The sequence below is a fragment of the Cotesia glomerata genome, linkage group LG5 (assembly GCF_020080835.1).
Source record: "Cotesia glomerata isolate CgM1 linkage group LG5, MPM_Cglom_v2.3, whole genome shotgun sequence".
In the NCBI taxonomy this organism is placed as follows: Eukaryota; Metazoa; Arthropoda; class Insecta; order Hymenoptera; family Braconidae; genus Cotesia; species Cotesia glomerata.
The window spans coordinates 11,425,156-11,442,430 of record NC_058162.1 but is presented as its reverse complement, the minus strand read 5'-3'; the positions used below and the strand labels follow the sequence as shown (position 1 = coordinate 11,442,430).

The following is a 17,275-nucleotide window of genomic DNA, read 5'->3' as shown; positions in this document are numbered from 1 at the left end:
TAAAGTTTTCAAAGACATCAGCCAAGAGAAGGACATCAGTCTTTAAGTATAAGTCCGAGTACTCTCCAAGCGTATTAATATTAAATTCATTCCAAACTACTTGAGCAAAAGCATAATCATCATCAGAAATAGTTGAGTTTGTTAATTTTGAATAAAATGAAACCTGGTCAGGTAACTGTTTCTCGTCTAGTCTGTCAATGCTGTCAATGTACTCATACGGAAATACACCCTTACGTATTGCTAATTTGAATTTATCAGGGTCAGGGTAGTGTAGTCGCGTAATCTGTTTGTCTTTGTCATCGAGGTATGAAGCTAATTTTTCTAAGCTGGAGGCCATAAATCTAAAAGAGTCAATAAATCTTAAAGAGACTGAAGTATTTTTAACTGATTTTGTGAAAGAAATGTAACGCTCTTTATTGATTGGTAACAATGAAATTTCACCTTCAAATACTGTAGCTAAGGATTTAATTATGAAGTGTGAGTCATAGCCAGATAAATTATGAAAGACAACTGGGATAATTGTAGATTTCTGATAATTAACATTACATGATTTATGAGCAGCATCTCTGTAGTTACCGGTAAAGTGACAATGATCATAGACTTTATCTGTCGTAGAAGTGATTGGTTTCTCGCAAATATGACACACAGTTGCCTGGTTGTGTCTATCTTGTTGCTCTTTCGTTAAGGGTTTCATTTTTATAGGGTTCTTTAGAATTTGTTCAAAGTCCAGAGCTAATGACTCTAATTGTTTAGCAAACCAGTTGATGCAATCAGGAGAACGGTTTAATTGGAATCTAGACAGTGTGTTATCATAGCTGCAATGTACATAGTAAGCAATACTGTGTGGAACATGTTTATGAACTATCTTTTCATCATCTCCCGAGGGTTCGAGTGTGCATTCAAGATCCGCGTAAACTACAAACGGTACAGTATCTTTGGACTTAAAATCTTTGAATTTCAAAATTTTATTTTTTTCACTAGGAAATTCCATGCGGACTTTGTTAGATTTAAAACAATCTACTCGGTGCTCTAAATAACATTTTTGAAGTTTGAAATGATTCAAACAACGATCACAAAAGTACAATTTATGTTTACCTAGAGATATCTGACTTTTAATTAGTCCGGAAAGATTATGTATCAATGCAAAGTGATAGACTGACTCAATATTATCTAAATTATCGGTATAATTTACACTTTTTTTAATCATTAATAAATGAATCGTCGGTATTTCTGACTCGAAGTTACTTAAATATAATGGGATAATAGTACTTTTTTCAGACTTTTTACCCGTGAATTCTGAATCTATACCATATACATTAATGCTAAGATCATTCATTTTTTCGAATTTTGGTACATCATTAAGTTTAATTGGAAATTGAATACCTTCATAATTTAATCTGACGCTGAAGTGACGATAACTTGTAGGATCAGCCGGAACCAATACTGGTGGATGCAAGGCAGCGTTGACGCACCACAGGAAGCAGAACTCATCATTGTTTTGGATGTTCGTAACCGCATGCTTCCTGATAATATCCTGCGGCAATCTGACGAAGGTGGAGTTCCCAACTTGAGTTGGTGCGAATCTTGACATGGTCACCATCAAGCTGTTCGGTCCAAGCAGACTCCATCCGGAACCCTCATGTTCAAAATCTTCAATTCGTTGCTTCAGCTTCTCATACACATGCTCAGTGTACCAATCCTGAAGAGATGTGGCAGGGAGAATCTCACGGCTTTTGGTGATGAAAGATTTTCGTTCTTCTATGTCTTGTTGATGTTTCCGGAATGTGCAGAAGAATTCCACATTCACTTTCAGCCCTGCCAGATCTCTCAAGACACTCTGCACCTTGTTGATGACGATGTCCCGTGAGGCCTGGAGAAATGATGCTGGATCTTTGTGACGCTGGTTGACAACACATCCAGTCTGAATGTTACCAGCAAAAGCATTCTCCAAGTCCTGCCATTTGACTCCTTGGTTGAGATCTCCACCAACTACTTGGTTTCCGAGTCTGGAGAACTGATCGGCAAACCAGTTGAGTTGGTTGATGTGCGCTTGAACACTTCGTCTCACTTGAATTGTTGTCTCAGGATCCAGTAATATTGTGTTGAAGTACTCAATGGTATCGTTGCACACTCGTGAACACCTTTGACGATGTTCATCAGTAAGCTGCTCTCCCAACAGATCAGCATATGAGACTGCAATAGTGTCTACCAAGTCTTTTAGAGCCTCTATGAGGTTATGTTGTGCCATTTTGAGAAGATAAACACTTCACTACTGTCTATTTACACAATATTGTAGGTTATGTACACTGTTTATAGGTTATATACACTTTTTAGAGGTTATATACACTGTTTATAGGTTATGTACACTTTTGAAGGTTATGTACACAATAGTTTATACACACGCTGAATTTACACGAGACTATAGTTTTTGCACACAATAGTTTTTGCACACTGGACTACAGTTTATGCACACTGGACTATACTCGCGTACTTCACAACACTGAACTTCACTATATTTTATAACACTGAATACTGTTTAATCATGAGAGATGTTTCACTGGAGACATGTACTTCGTTTTTGTGAAGTACGCTCTCGCTGAGCTGCTTATATAGGCAGAAAATACTGCACAGTTACCCCCACTCCTCTACCTCAAAACCGGTTTGATGACGTCATCTACTGCGCAGTAAGAAAATTCTAGAACAAAATGAGTCATCTACTACGTAGTTAGAAATAGAACAAAGAGAACTGCGCAGTTACGTGACCTTGAACAGGCTCAGACCTTTCTGATGATGTCATCTACTACGCAGCTAGAAGTAATACAAACTACCACCAGATGGTGCTGCGTAAAAGCTTTCTCGCAAGTAGTTGTCATAACTTCATTTTAAATATATAAAACATGGATATATCATACTACAAATGCGTAATCCTGAACTATTGATCTGTTATGGCCGAGCCGAAGGCGGGTTAATAGTTAAGGATGCTTTTTTCTAACCTCAAAATGTTGAACTTAAATTCAAAATGGTGGAAATCAGATTCAAAATGGCGGATTTCAGATAGCAGATTCAAAAATGACGGATAGCAGTCACCAGATGGCGGATTTCAGATAGCAGACTCAAAATGGCGGATAGCAGATAGCAGATAGCAGCCACCAGATGGCGGATTTCAGATAGCAGACTCAAAATGGCGGATAGCAGATAGCAGCCACCAGATGGCGGATAGCAGAATTTAAAGATGGCGGGAAAATGGCGAGAAAATTCACCACCAGCGCCACCTATAACCTCGATAAAAACCTCGTCCATAACCTCAAAATGTCGGTAAAAACATTTCATCCATATCTACAGTTGGCAACACCTACTGTCGGTAAAACAGGTCACCCATATCTACGGATGGTACTTAGCATGGACACGAACCCACAAATCTGTTTTACCGACGGAGCCAGACCCCCCCAGACACACTACTGTAAGTCACTTAATTAACTGATCGTGCGATTTACACTCAAAATTAATCATTTTATTAGTTATTAATAATTAATTATATTCAATAATATTAGTTATTAATAAATAAATAATAAAGTTACTCGAGAATATATTTGATATGAGAGTTACACTGAGATAGTAAAAATGTTTAACTACTACGTCACAAGTTTGCTTTTATCATAAAATAAAGTTGTGCCAAAGAAAAAAATTTTTAAAATTTTTTTCGAAAAGTTATGCAAAATTCAAAATTTCACTATTTTCAGGTTATTCAAATTTATTTTTGTAATATCTCGGAGGCTATTATAGTTACAAACATGTGCCAAAGTTCATTTTAAAGGGGATACTTAGGACTGTAAAAAAAATTTTTTTTTGGGTAAAATTTTTGAAAAATCAAAGTGGGAAAATTTTGAAATTTAAAAAATCGTGAAAATCAAAGCCCGCTATGAAATTTTTGGCTCATTTTTTTTACAGAGTACCTCTTACTAATCTGAAAATATCCTGAAATTTTCAAGAGGGTGTTCTTTTTTCTTTTCAAAGATATAAATTTTTGAATTTGGGAAAAAACTTTTTTTTTTTTTTTAAACTTCGGATGATGTCAAGTTAAATAATTATTTAATTTTGTTATTCTCAATAATAAAAAAATGCAAATATTATCTGTACTACCATCAAGTTGGTCAACAGAAAAAATTGTAAATATTTTTGGTGCATCAACATACATGATAAAAAAGGTGAAAGAAAAAGCACAAGATTAAAACCTGAATTTTTTAAATTAAAAAATCTATAAACCACTATTTTTAATACCATATTATTTTATTAAATTTAACTTCAAATTAAGATTCAGATTTATTGGATGTGTTGATTTTAAATAAAGGAAGACCTATCTTTAGCGTTTGAAAAGCTCTTCATGATCTTAAATACTTGAATTTAAAACAAATAATATTTTTTTTTCATGAATAATTTATTGATATTTACAATTTTTTACATTCTTATGTTCATTAAAACAGTGTTTTTCTTTTATTTTCAATACTCTTATGTACTGAGAGAGAAAATAACTTTTAGAAAATCATTATTTTTTTTATACAAAAATCAAAAGTTAATAATCGAAATTTTTTTCTCTTAGTGTACTGAGAAAATTTGTTAATATTTACCAACGAGCTATCGAAACTAAAAAAATATGCTTTATAGTGTAATTATTAAAATAAAATAAATATTCGAAACAAATAAATATATTGTGAAATTTCATATAAATGCTGATTGACGAGTAGCTTCACCTGGTGTTAAAAAATTTTCATCCTAATAGCTTTTAGACATATATTATACATAAATTTCTAATATAAATAAGTTTCTGCGAATGCGTCGTATCAACAGCCGTCTTCTGAATGATTTGTTGATGATAATTATTAAAAGTTAGCAAATTTTTATTTTATAAAAAAATATTTTTTTTTATAAAATCAATTCAGATGGAGAACATTTTTATTATCAGTCTGACTGAAAGTATGATTTTTTGGTACTGCTCACAAATTTGCTTCCAACAAAAGTATTTGAGAAGACTTCAGAAAACTATTAAGGAAGTAAATGGGGATAGGTATCGACTCTAGCGCGGTAAGGGGAGAACAGTAACCATATGATTTTTCTCAATATATAGATATACATTTAACATTAGTTAATGGCGGCATTTATTTTTCTTTTAATTAATACACTTTAATTAGTCGGGCAAGTGTAAATTTTTTTGAATTAAGGAAGTTCGAGCGAATCTAATGTAAAAAACAATTTCCAACTTTGAGCTTTGAAATTAAGTATACGTATAAATAAATACGTCATTTATATAATCCCAAAATTTTAAAAAGATTCACCGTTTAGTTACTTAGATATTAAATTTTAAAAATCACATATTTTATCTCCTTATACACGGACTCTTATGGCGGACAAACGTTTTGTCGAGACTTTAATTATTTTTTTCAATATTAACCTCCAACTTTAACGGATAAAAAACTATACACAAGAAACTTGGATTGTTGCAAAATATAAAAACAATTTAATAATAATATATTACCGATATAATTTTTGAAATATTTAAAGTCAAATTTTATGTTAGTAACTCGTTTATCGTCAGCCATTAATTCGAATAAAGATTTGACAACATCGCGTCAACAGCTGAGAAAAAAGAAAAGGATAGAAATATAGTTACAGAGAGAGAAATGTTTAACTCACCCACTCATCCACGTCTCTGTTATGGGTATAATCAAGCGCGCTATTGCCAAATCTGTTTATTTATTCCGGCAAGTAATAAATACCAAAGTCATTTTATTACTTTACTTTATTAAATAAGTAAAAATCATCAATTATTAAATTGTTTAAATTATTTTAAATTAAAATAAAGAATTTTGACGAATATTGGGAAAACTAAAATTTAACAAAAATTTTAACATTATTTTGACTTATTAGTTACGGTCGAACTTTCTTAAATTTATCACTGATATATTTACTTTCATCCACAAGTTTTTTAAAAATATTCACCGACAGTTTTACGAGAAAAATACAGAAATGTACAATGTTTGGAGGTTACCCCATAAGACCAATGTTAAATTGCTCAACTTCAAAGTTAATTATTTATTTAAATAATCGGGCAATCTCCTTCAAATTTTCGGAATTTGCTTAGACATATTTAAACTTCATATTAATAAAAAATCAAGCCTTTTATCAAAAGTTTCCTTGGTGCTCGTACTTCCTTAACATTACTTAGTTTTATATTTTATACAATCCAATGGTTAATCACTTGTATGATCTAATCGTTCATTTTTTGTACTATATACTAGTTCATCCTTTGCATGAATAAGATGATGCCTGTCAAGCCAACCTTTCGCAGAAAAGTGTTTCTTGCAAATATCACATTTGTATTCTTTATTTTTATGTGACTTTTTAATGTGCTTTGTCAAAGATTGAATTGTGAAAAATTTAGCTGAACAAGCATCGCACTTGAATTGTTTGTTGCCCGTATGAATAAGTTTGTGTCGTTTTAAACTAAAATGATGAGAAAAGATTCTTTCACAAATGTCGCACTTGAAAATTTTTTTATTACTATGACTGTAAAGGTGTGTCTTCAACTGAGATTTATGAATGAACTTTGAATGGCAAACATTGCATTCAAATAATTCTTTCCTCGTATGAAGAACTAGGTGCTTATCGAGATTATACTGACTACAAAACTGGCTTGGACAAATATCACAGTGAAAAGATTTTTCTCTTGTATGAGTAAGTTTGTGTTTGTCTAAAATGAACTTTTGGGAGAAGAAAGCTTGACAAATATCGCACTCAAATGACTTTTCTCTCGTGTGAGTGAGTCTGTGTTTATTCAGTTTTGATTTTTGACGAAAAATTCCTTCACAAACATCACACTTATATTGTTTATCACGAGTATGATTTTCAAGATGCGTTGTTAACATTGACTCTTGAGTGAATTTTAAGTGACAAATGTTACACTTAAATACGTTTTCGTTTGTGTGAGTATACATGTGCTGTTTGAGATTGAAATTTCGAGAAAAGTTTCGTTGACAAATAGTACATTCAAATCGTTCTGATTTATGACATCTCATATGAATCGATAAATTTTGTTTAGTTAAAAATTCAGCCTGGCAATTGTCACATTTGAAAGATTCTTCGTTTTTGTGAGTATCACGCATATGTTGAGCTAACGAAGTTTCTTCAGTGTACTTTGAATGACAAATATCACATTTGTATATTTTCCCCCGTATGTGGATAAGCATATGATGTTCTAAAGATGACGATCGAGAAAAATTTCGTAGACAAATTTTACAATTAACATGTTCACCTTTCAAGTGATGATGTATAATGTGAGATTCCAAATGTGACTTCCTCGAATAATTGGAATTACAAATATCGCATGTAAATGGTCTATCGGCAGGTAAATTCCAAAAACAAGAACGCATATGTCGAATTAAACTGCTCTTCCTAGTATAAGTTGAGTGACAGTTATCACACTCAACTCTTATTTTCAGATCGTGTAAATCCATGTGTCGAATCAGAGTTAACTTTCGACGAAAGATTTTCTTACAAATATCACACTTGAATATTTCATTGTTTAAATGGGTCTTAAGATGTTTTCCTAAGCTTGATTGTCGAGTACATATTAGATTACAAACTTCACACTGAAAGTTTTGTTTTTTTTTTATTACATGAACAATTTTGTGTCGCTCTAAAGTATGTTTCGTAGCATATACTTTATGACAAACTTTACAAGTGTGGCTCTTTTGTAAACATTGACGATTTTTGATAGATTTCTTCAACAGTGATTTTTTCATTGATTTCAAGCAACGAGTATTGTTTTTCTGTGATATCTTACTCTTGTTATGATTTTTTTTTTTCAATTGTGAGCTTTGACTCAATTTTGAGCCCCGAACATTATGTAGTACCGGTCTTGTAATGTGATGGTTATTTGTGATATGTTTTTTTAATAATGAATTCGAGTTTGTTTGAAAGTAACAAATTTTACAGGGAAATTTTAGTTTTTTCACATGTACAGCCTTGTGCCGTTGTAAAGATTGCTTCAAGACGTATTTTTTCGGACACATATCACACTCAAACTTTTTGTTACTTATTTTAGTACGCTTATATTGTTTTAGGAGTCCTGTAACAATAATTTTCATTTGAAAACAATGTTTCTGCATTCAATAAAAAATGTATGACTACTTACCTTCTAATATACATGATTCTTTATTATAATTTTCCAATAAGACTTTATTCAATTCTTGTTGATCAGGCTTAACATCTGTAGCTAAAGGATCAACATCGTTTTCTTGTTTTACAATTACATCTAAGTGATTAAAACTATTTTCTAGTGTAATATTTGTATCGGCTATAAATGTAAATGGGAGTTCTTGACGGTGAGTGTTAGCCGTATCTGCGATTTCAGTACTTGAGTTTTCATTAATTGTAAGTTCACTGATTGAAAATTTTGTTTTATTTTCATCACAGATTGTTTCTACGTGACCATTGTCTATATTGTAAATATTTTCATTCCAACAGTTTTCTGTTCCGCTCAATGATTGGACGCTCGTAATTTTTATATCAGCGGATTTGTTCAAAAAACTGTAGTAATTATAATTCGTATTTACGGAGCTTTGATTATTGACAATGAGTCGCCTTTTCATTTCATTATTATTACTCACTAGTATTATTTTTTTCATATTAAATGTCGGTAGATTACTGTTTTTTATCTTCAATAAAATGCTGAATGTTATTTGATTGATAATTAAATCTTCATAATTTCAGTTTTTCGATCTCCAATCTGAAAAAAAACAAAAAATTGAAAAAGTATTCTTTAGTCCAATAGTCTTTGTGTCCAGTAGTCTTTGTCCAAAATTGTTACTATTTTTATGCTTTTACTCTATAAGTTCGAAAACGTTGAAATGTCATTCAAGTCAAAAGATTTGAAAGTCTGAATAAATAAATAAGATTCGCCATTATGATCGCAATCTGTAAAAAAATACGTCTTCGTAGAACCATTCGCAATGTAAAACGGCAATAAGCGGCCATTTTTTTGCAGACCAACTAGACTATCGCAAAAAAAAAAAGCCATTCAATTAATTTTTGCATTGAATGGTTATATTATAAAAACTTTAAAGACATTAGCCAGACCTGTTCTTGACTATGGCATTAAAATGTTATTTTTGTATCGTGATTTTTAGATACAGAAGCTTTTAGTAACTTCAGGCTAAATTTGTGATATGAAATTTTTAGTATATCAATAGTGGTCGAAAGATATCTTCACAAATAATAAGGAACAATGTAGAAATCGTAACCCACGTAACTTACAGGAAACTTAAGGATAACACACCTATATGCAATTGTGCTTTTTTTTTTTTAACAAGTTGCAAATGATTTCATAGTGTTACCAAAAATATTTCATATCATTAACTTTAATATATCCAAGCCTGAACTCAAAATCATTCGTCTTAGTACTATAGCTAGCCTAAAATAAATATCAAGTATAGATCTTCAACAAATTAATGGATGTATAAAATAAATTGAAGAAAATTTATGTATTACTTCTACGGAAAGTTACATGTTCGGACAAAAAGTTATGATAAAACTTGGTCAATTTAACTTAGAGCCAGTTTTTCAATTTTGGATAAAAATTCAATCTTGAATATTTTAGAAGAAAAAAAAATCTGCTTATTTCTCAAAGTGTGATCTTCAATGAATATAAAATGAATCAAAGTTGAAATAAAAAATAATCTTTTTTGAACTTTAAAAAATGATAGTTTTTTGCTCAATTGAGTTTTTTTATAAAACTGAAAATTTTTATAGAATTGGTCATCTAGAATATATTCTCATATTTTTTTCTAAAAGCTAATTTAAAATGAAAATTAAAAAAAAACATGAAAATCGTTCAAATAAGTCAATTGAAAAAAACAAACTATTTTTAGAAAAGTACGCTTCAAAAATAAACTTTCCAAATTTTTTTTAATTGCAACAATATTCAGTCTTTTTTATTTTTTGTCATTCTTTACAAACAGAAAAAAAGCAATACACATTTGTATGTAAATAATCCTCGGCTTTATAATGAAGAAATATATTTCTTATGAAAATTAAAGGAAAAATCTCAAAATGTGTTTAAAATAACGTCATTTTACTTTACTTTTTGCTGTTGTATGAACGAATTCGGGCATATTTTTCTAAATCCAAGGAATTTTTTACATCAAATCCATTTTATTTAATTTATTTATTTATGATATGCATATTTTTTGTTAAAAGTTATTTGCATGATATTAAGTTTTTCTAATTAGTAAATATTAACGGTAAGGCTATTCGGACACTATCGTGACTACAGCGGTAATTTAGCGTGACTGGCACTTGAGATAAATTATCTGAAGAATTAGCGTTAGTATTAAATTATCTGAGCTTTTAGCGTGAACAGAAGCTTTTACATTATTTTAAACATAGAATATGTCTTTAACCATAGATAAATATCAAACTTTTTAATTAGAAAAAGAAACGGTCAATTCATCCTAGGTTATGTTGATTGTTGTTGCATGACCTACATGACATTTAATATCTACCTATAGTGTGTTTAAATTTCAAATCACTTTTTCCCCCAGAATGTACCGCCATTTTTTTCATCCGGGAAAATTCAAATAGAAAGTTCATTTTAATAAATATTAGAATTCATATTAAGATGGGTCAAACATTAGAGCATAAATAAAATTGATTTGAAGGTAGTAACACAGCTGTCCTCCAGATTACTCTGCGACTTCCTGTACTCTACTAAAATAATTTAACTTAAAAAAAAACTGTAATCACTTTAATCAACGTTGTTCACTCAGTACCAAGTGTACTCGATGATATCTCGACTCGATGATATATTTAATTAGAAGTGATGGTGCGCTTTTAAAAATCTCTATTCAATATTTTTTTATTTAATATTTTATTCAGCAAAAACAAAACCTGTACTTAAAATTTCTCGGCTGTGTGCCATCTGTACTCCAATAAAATAATTTAATAAATTAAAAAAAAATTTTTATTTATTATTTATTATTTACAAATTATATTTAATTGAGTAAAGTGACATCGAATAATGTTTGTAAAACAATATAGTTTTATTCTTTAAAAATGAAATTATTGATTTAAAGTTTTTTTTCTAATTTAAGTACCTGAGTTCAAAATAAACATATTATTAATTAAAAAAATATTGAATAGAGATTCTTAAAAGCCCGCTATCACTTCTAATATATTATTGAGTCGAGATATCATCGAGTACACTTGATACTAAGTGAACTTAACGTTGAATAAAGTTAGTATCGAGTAGTGAAAGAAGTTTGTAAAGTTTTTTTTTTTTAAGTTATTAAATTATTTTGGTGGAGTACAGGATGTCACAGAGTTGAGTAATCTGGAGGACAGCTGTGTTACTGCCGATTTGAAGATTCAAATCTGAATTTTTAATGCGTTATTAATTGTAAATGACTGAACCCGTTTGCCCACTTTTTTACAGTAAAAATTCAAATTACGAAAATTATGAAATCAACAAAAACATGGAATAATTTTTTTGCTTTCTCAAAATAATAATAATACCTTAAATTTTGTAAAATAACTTTTTGTTTACTTTTATTATGAATTTTCTTAGCCACCCGCACTGATAGAAGGATTTATTTGTATTAAAAAATATTTGTTAATAGTTAACAAATCATTTATTATAGAGCACTTTTTAGTATTAAACAAATATTTCTTACTATTTAAACTGATTATTTTGTGTTTAATAAATCTATAATATTCATTTATTAAGTATTAATAAATCTTTTTAAATACTAACAAATATTTGTTAAGGAGTAAAAAGTGGTCTCTAATAAATGATTTGTTAAATATTAACAAATATTTTTAACTATAAACAAATCCTTCTATCAGTGCGTATTCCGTAAGCTAGGTTTTTTAATATGAAATGCTCTCTGATGTTGGGTGTCATAAGTCATATAGTGATAATTTTTATTTATAATTCGACCATCGATTTATGTAGTGAAAATATATCCAGATTATTTTTTTTATAGCATTGTATAGGACCTAAAACTTACAAAATACAATAATTAGTAATTATTTAAAATAAAAATGCTGATATTAAAAGGTGTATAATAAAAAATTCACCACATATGAAGCTATATTAATGTTGAATTGTCTATATCATCAATAACATGAGTTATTTATAATTTGATAAATTTTTTTTAAAATAAACATTGTCACATTAATAACTACTTCAATAATAATATTATAATAGTAATATAACGCGTTTCAGATGCCATAAAGGTATATACCGGCAAAAGGTACCAGTGAAAAGCCATATGGGCGTATAATAAAAATTCTGTTTTTTTCTTTAAGTCCAAAAAAAATTTTTAGTTTAGAAAAAAAATTTTTTTTGTATTTTTGCACATTGCATAAAAAAATACGTTGGTTACCAAAAAAAAATTTTTTCATACGCCCTTATGGCATCCGAAGTGGGTCCTGGGAACCATAAGGGCGTATAAAAAAAAATTTTTTTTTTTCAGAAATCAACATATTTTTGAATATAACGTGCAGAATTGCAAAAAAAAAATTTTCTCCGAACAACAAATTTTTTTTGGAGCTAGAGAAAAAAACAGATTTTTTTTTATTATATGCCCTTATGGTTCCCGGGTGCCATAAGGATATATAATTTTTATACTCCCTTATGAAATTTTTAACGCGATAAAATTTTACTGTGGTATACATTTTTAACAGTTATCTATTTATGTGAGAAAAATTTGTTTTAGAAAAAATTTGTTATGGAAGTAATAACTGATGTTATGGTAGTGATATAAAAGACAACATTCTTATAGTTTCACTCATGTAGCACTGCACCAATAGATAAATTGATAATTTAATGTCGATATATTATTCAACATTAAATTAAATTTATTCAAGTTGCGATTCACCTGTAGATTAATCGAATCTTAATATTAATGAAACTAAAATTAACAATTATTAGAAATTTTTTAATAAATTTATACCAATAAAATTATTATGAAAAAAATTTCACATGTAAAAATTAACAAAAAATTATTAGTGAAAATTTTTAGAAGCATTTTTTTAATGTAATTTATTTGTTATAAAAATTGCAAAAATTGTTAACTAACTTCAGCATCATTGATATTAGCTTCAAAGTAACTATAATAACTAATGATTTGCCTACTACGCGTAGGACTGATGGATATTCATGATATTTTTATCTTAATTATTAACGTCCAAAGTGATAAATATAATTTTCATTTAACAATTTTATTTGTTATTATTATTATCATCATTATTATTATCTAAGTCTGATTGAACATCCGGGGCTCTGGCGTGAACCGCGTAAATCTCCGTAGCTCTAGCGTTAGCCGCGTGAATCTGCGTGGCTCTAGCGTTAGCCGCGTGAATCTGCGTAGCTCTAGCGTTAGCCGCGTGAATCGGCGGGGCTCTGGCGTGAACCGCGTGAATCTATTTAGCTCTAGCGTGAGCCGCACAACTCCAGCGTGAATGAAGTATTTACAGCAGCAAGCGAATAAATAATTAAATTGAATACCATTTATCAACAATGGCAAGTTCCATGAGTGAGTATTTTTTTAAAAAACAAATATTTAATAGTTATGACGAGTTGAACACACTTGTGTGAAAACAATTCAAATTTTATGATTTTTAATCCTTTTCAATCAATATTTATAAACAGTTATCCGTTTTTCACGATGATTTATAAGACCAAATTAATAACTGTTTGTTTTTTTAGCTCTTTCAAGCGTAACTATCCATTTTTTATTCAAATTAATAAACCTCTGAATGCGCAGGTACTTCGGATTAGCACTTTAAATCTTGCACATAATCATCCAGGGGCTGAGGTATCAATTAATTTAATTAATGATAAAATTGTATTTTTTTTTTTTTGCAATAGTTGTAAAATTTTTACATTTGATGTAGGAATATATCAAGAATATACCAGAAAACATATATAACAGAATAAATAAAAAGTTACTATGGAAAATTTACTTCTTACTAGAAACTTAATTTGTGCTCTAATGGTATTGCGTTCTACATTACCATTGAAAATTTTTGATTTAAATTAAAGGTGTTCGTCAAATATGTCATCAGAAAAAAATTATGATTCGTTTAAATAAAAAATCATTGACCATTATTTAACAGAATAAAAACTAAAAGAATATAAATAACTTGAAAAAGTTCTTAGAGCCAATATTTAATTTTTCATTCAAAAAATATGAAACAACTTTTATTCTGATTCATATATAGTTTTTAGTTTTTACTAATTAACTTTGCTTCAAGTTAAAAACTAAATTTTTAAATATACCTACCGTAAAATAAACCATTCAACAAAATTTCTTAACACTTGAAAATATAAACCAATAATAACTTACTATCCTGAAAAATTCAAATAAAAATATTCCTGTTAATAAAAATAAGGAGAATTCACATTAAGAAATATAGAATATAGAAACAATTTACACACAACGAGCTGAATTTTTAGTGTGTTATTAATCGAAATTAATTCTGTATGAAATAACAATTATAAATTTTTTTTTTTGACAAAGGTTTTGAAAAATTACTTTTAAAAAATAGGACTCTCAACGTGTAATAAATAGTTAATATTAGCCGAATATATTTATTTTTTATAATCTCATCGAACACACGAAATATAAGGAAACGAAAAACTTTCATCTGTATAAATCATTTCTCACAGATTATTTTAAGATAAAAAAAAAAAAAGATTCAAAGTCCGGTTTTCAATAATTAATTGCTCAAAATTTTTTTTTCGATTTTTTTTTCACATGCCCAAGCGGCACAAATTTTTTTTTTATGCATGTTTTGATAATTTAAGTTGAGGATTATTTATTTCTAATTTTTTGTTGAGTAAAATCTATTAGAAAGTTAACATTTTTTTTGTTACGCTTGGGTATAATTAATGTCATTTGATATTAATGACACATTAAAAATTTAGCTTTCCACTGTATTGTTTAAAAATTTGATCTATCTTAATTTCAATCCTCCTTACTTTTAATATTAATTTTGAATTTGAATTTTCCCGGGTAAAAGAAAAAGATAGCGGTTGCGTCCGAGAGTGATCGCTTGATGTGACATACTGTTGTGTCACTTCATTATTTACACCGAGCAAACGACATTGTATATTTTTCGTCTGGTGTAACATAACAAAAAATCATGCAATGTTATTATAAGGTTATTTGTAGTGAAAATTAAAAATATATGTTACGGTGGATTTTATAATTATTATATACAATTACGTCCTCAATAAAATTTATGCAAATAATTGTAAAAAACAAATCATATTGATTATTAAAAGAAAATTTCCAGCTGAAATCCAAATAAAAGCTTCCATTCACGCTAAAGTCCATCAGATAAAAGCTCACAGTTCAGATAATATTATATTCACGCTAAATGTCTACTCCAAATTATCTTAGATTATAACTCACGCTAAGTACCCGCTAAATACACGCTAGTGTCCGATTATCCTCAGCCAAATATTAATTGCAGGTAACTGTATACAATTCTAAGTAGCTTTTTTATTGGGTTGCATACGACATATCCTATCAAGTCAATAAACTGCTCTATATAAACATTATTTTCAGAAAATTAATCGGATATAATTTCAAACGATATTTCTGTAATATCTAATTTTAAATATTTTTATCAGTACATATCACAACTACCTGAGTTATAATTATGATATAATTGAGTTATTATTTTGTCAAGTTTTTCTTAAAAACTGCTTACAAATTTGTAGGATTGTTGTAATATATTGTCAAGCACTGAAATTAAAAATTGTAACGAGAATTATATGTTGTCAATATAACTTTAAGAATAACTTACTTACTTTCGTATCCTTTATAAAAATAAAAAGTATTATTTATTAATAAATTAACAAAACACTCAAAGAAAGCCATAGTAATTAAGTACATAAAAACTCTAATTTCCCTACTGGTAGATAAAAAATAATTGTAAACATTGTATATAATTTATTATTTAGAGTACTATAATTTGATTTCAACAACAATCAACGGGTATGTTCCGATACATACCCAACAGTCAATGATTTAGGTTAGATTTAAGTTGGTGATGTATATCTGATTGGAGTATCCTTTTTTTCCTTTGTACAATCGCATTCATTAATTCGAATCGGTTTTGTAATGCACCTAGTGCATCCAGCAGGTGACGCTACCTGTTATAAGAGCGCTATCTATTATGAGAGCGCGAATTCAAATGAAATATTCAAATTAATAAATATTAAATGATTAAAATTAGTTAAATTTTATATTCGAAGTAAATATTCAAATCATTTATTTAATGCTTTTACTCTTACCAGTTGTAATAAACATCTTTTAGTTAACTCTGTTTTATTTACAAATGAAAATAAAATAAAATAAAAAAACATATTTCGGTACAAAAGGACATTGTAACCGAATTCTCAGAACCCATAAAAAGTACTTGAATAATTCAAGGACTATTTCTCGCCACATGGAACTTAAAACCCCATGAGGAAAAGTCGTAAAAGACACGTGTGAAATTCAATAGACCCTTGTTCTAAAGTAACAAAGAATAATACAAAACCATATGTAACTAAACAAAAATAAGATTGTTAAATAACATTTACTGTTAAAATCTAACTTTATATAATATTGTAGTTAAGCAAAATTAAGTTAAAATAATTAATAATTATTATTTTGTATTTAATTTATAATTAATAATTATTATTTAATTAATTTACTATTAATTTATTATTGAATCATTATTTAATTATTATTTAATTTATAATTAAACGATAATGTCTATTCTTTTATACATGATAATAATTAAATTGACTTATAATTTTATTAGAAAATCCGATTGTAAAATAATAGAAATAATATTTAATTCAAGTTATTAATTAGTCAAACTCAAACATTAATCCAACATATTATAAACAATATAATATATATATTTTCATGTTATAGTTTATTATAATTTTTATTGTAATTTAATTTCAAGTTAATTATAAGTTAATTTTTATTATAAATAGATTTTAAAAGGGTCTGTTAAATTGATAAAAATAGTTAAATAAACATAATGACTATTGCTAAAAGTGTATATTAGTGAAGTCTAACTTTCAGGCCGATAGGCTGAAATAAATATATATAGATATAGAGAAAATACATGTTAGTATATAAGAATCATTTATATTTAGTAGAAAATGTGTGTGCTTATGTATTCCTTAGAGTGGATGTATGTATGGAAGTCA

The 17,275-nt window shown here is 28.5% G+C and overlaps 1 protein-coding gene across 4 annotated transcripts; it reads right to left on the bottom strand.

Moving 5' to 3' along the window:
• Positions 1-4,925: 4,925 nt before the first annotated feature.
• LOC123264613 (zinc finger protein 2 homolog) lies at positions 4,926-16,169 on the bottom strand. 4 transcript variants are annotated; one of them, XM_044727985.1, is made up of 4 exons: positions 16,080-16,169; positions 8,189-8,782; positions 6,211-8,122; positions 4,926-5,044 (listed from the first exon to the last, which is right to left on the bottom strand). In XM_044727985.1, the coding sequence occupies exons 2-3, from the start codon at positions 8,679-8,681 to the stop codon at positions 6,246-6,248; spliced, it is 2,370 nt and encodes a 789-aa protein (XP_044583920.1). In that variant the 5' UTR covers positions 8,682-8,782; positions 16,080-16,169; the 3' UTR covers positions 4,926-5,044; positions 6,211-6,245. The 4 variants fall into 4 exon arrangements, with proteins under 4 accessions (XP_044583920.1, XP_044583918.1, XP_044583921.1 ...); XM_044727983.1 differs by having other exon boundaries at positions 15,875-16,167; XM_044727986.1 differs by lacking the exon at positions 16,080-16,169 and adding an exon at positions 15,711-15,777.
• Between the last annotated feature and the right edge of the window lie 1,106 nt (positions 16,170-17,275).

What these genes read in the sequence shown, in the direction of transcription:
- LOC123264613 (XM_044727985.1), bottom strand. Translation starts at nt 8,681, where the DNA reads ATGAAAAAAATAATACTAGTGAGTAATAATAATGAAATGAAAAGGCGA. An exon ending in AGAATCATGTATATTAGAAG is followed by an intron (nt 8,123 to 8,188) that starts GTAAGTAGTCAT and finishes TTATTGTTACAG; the next exon opens with GACTCCTAAAACAATATAAG.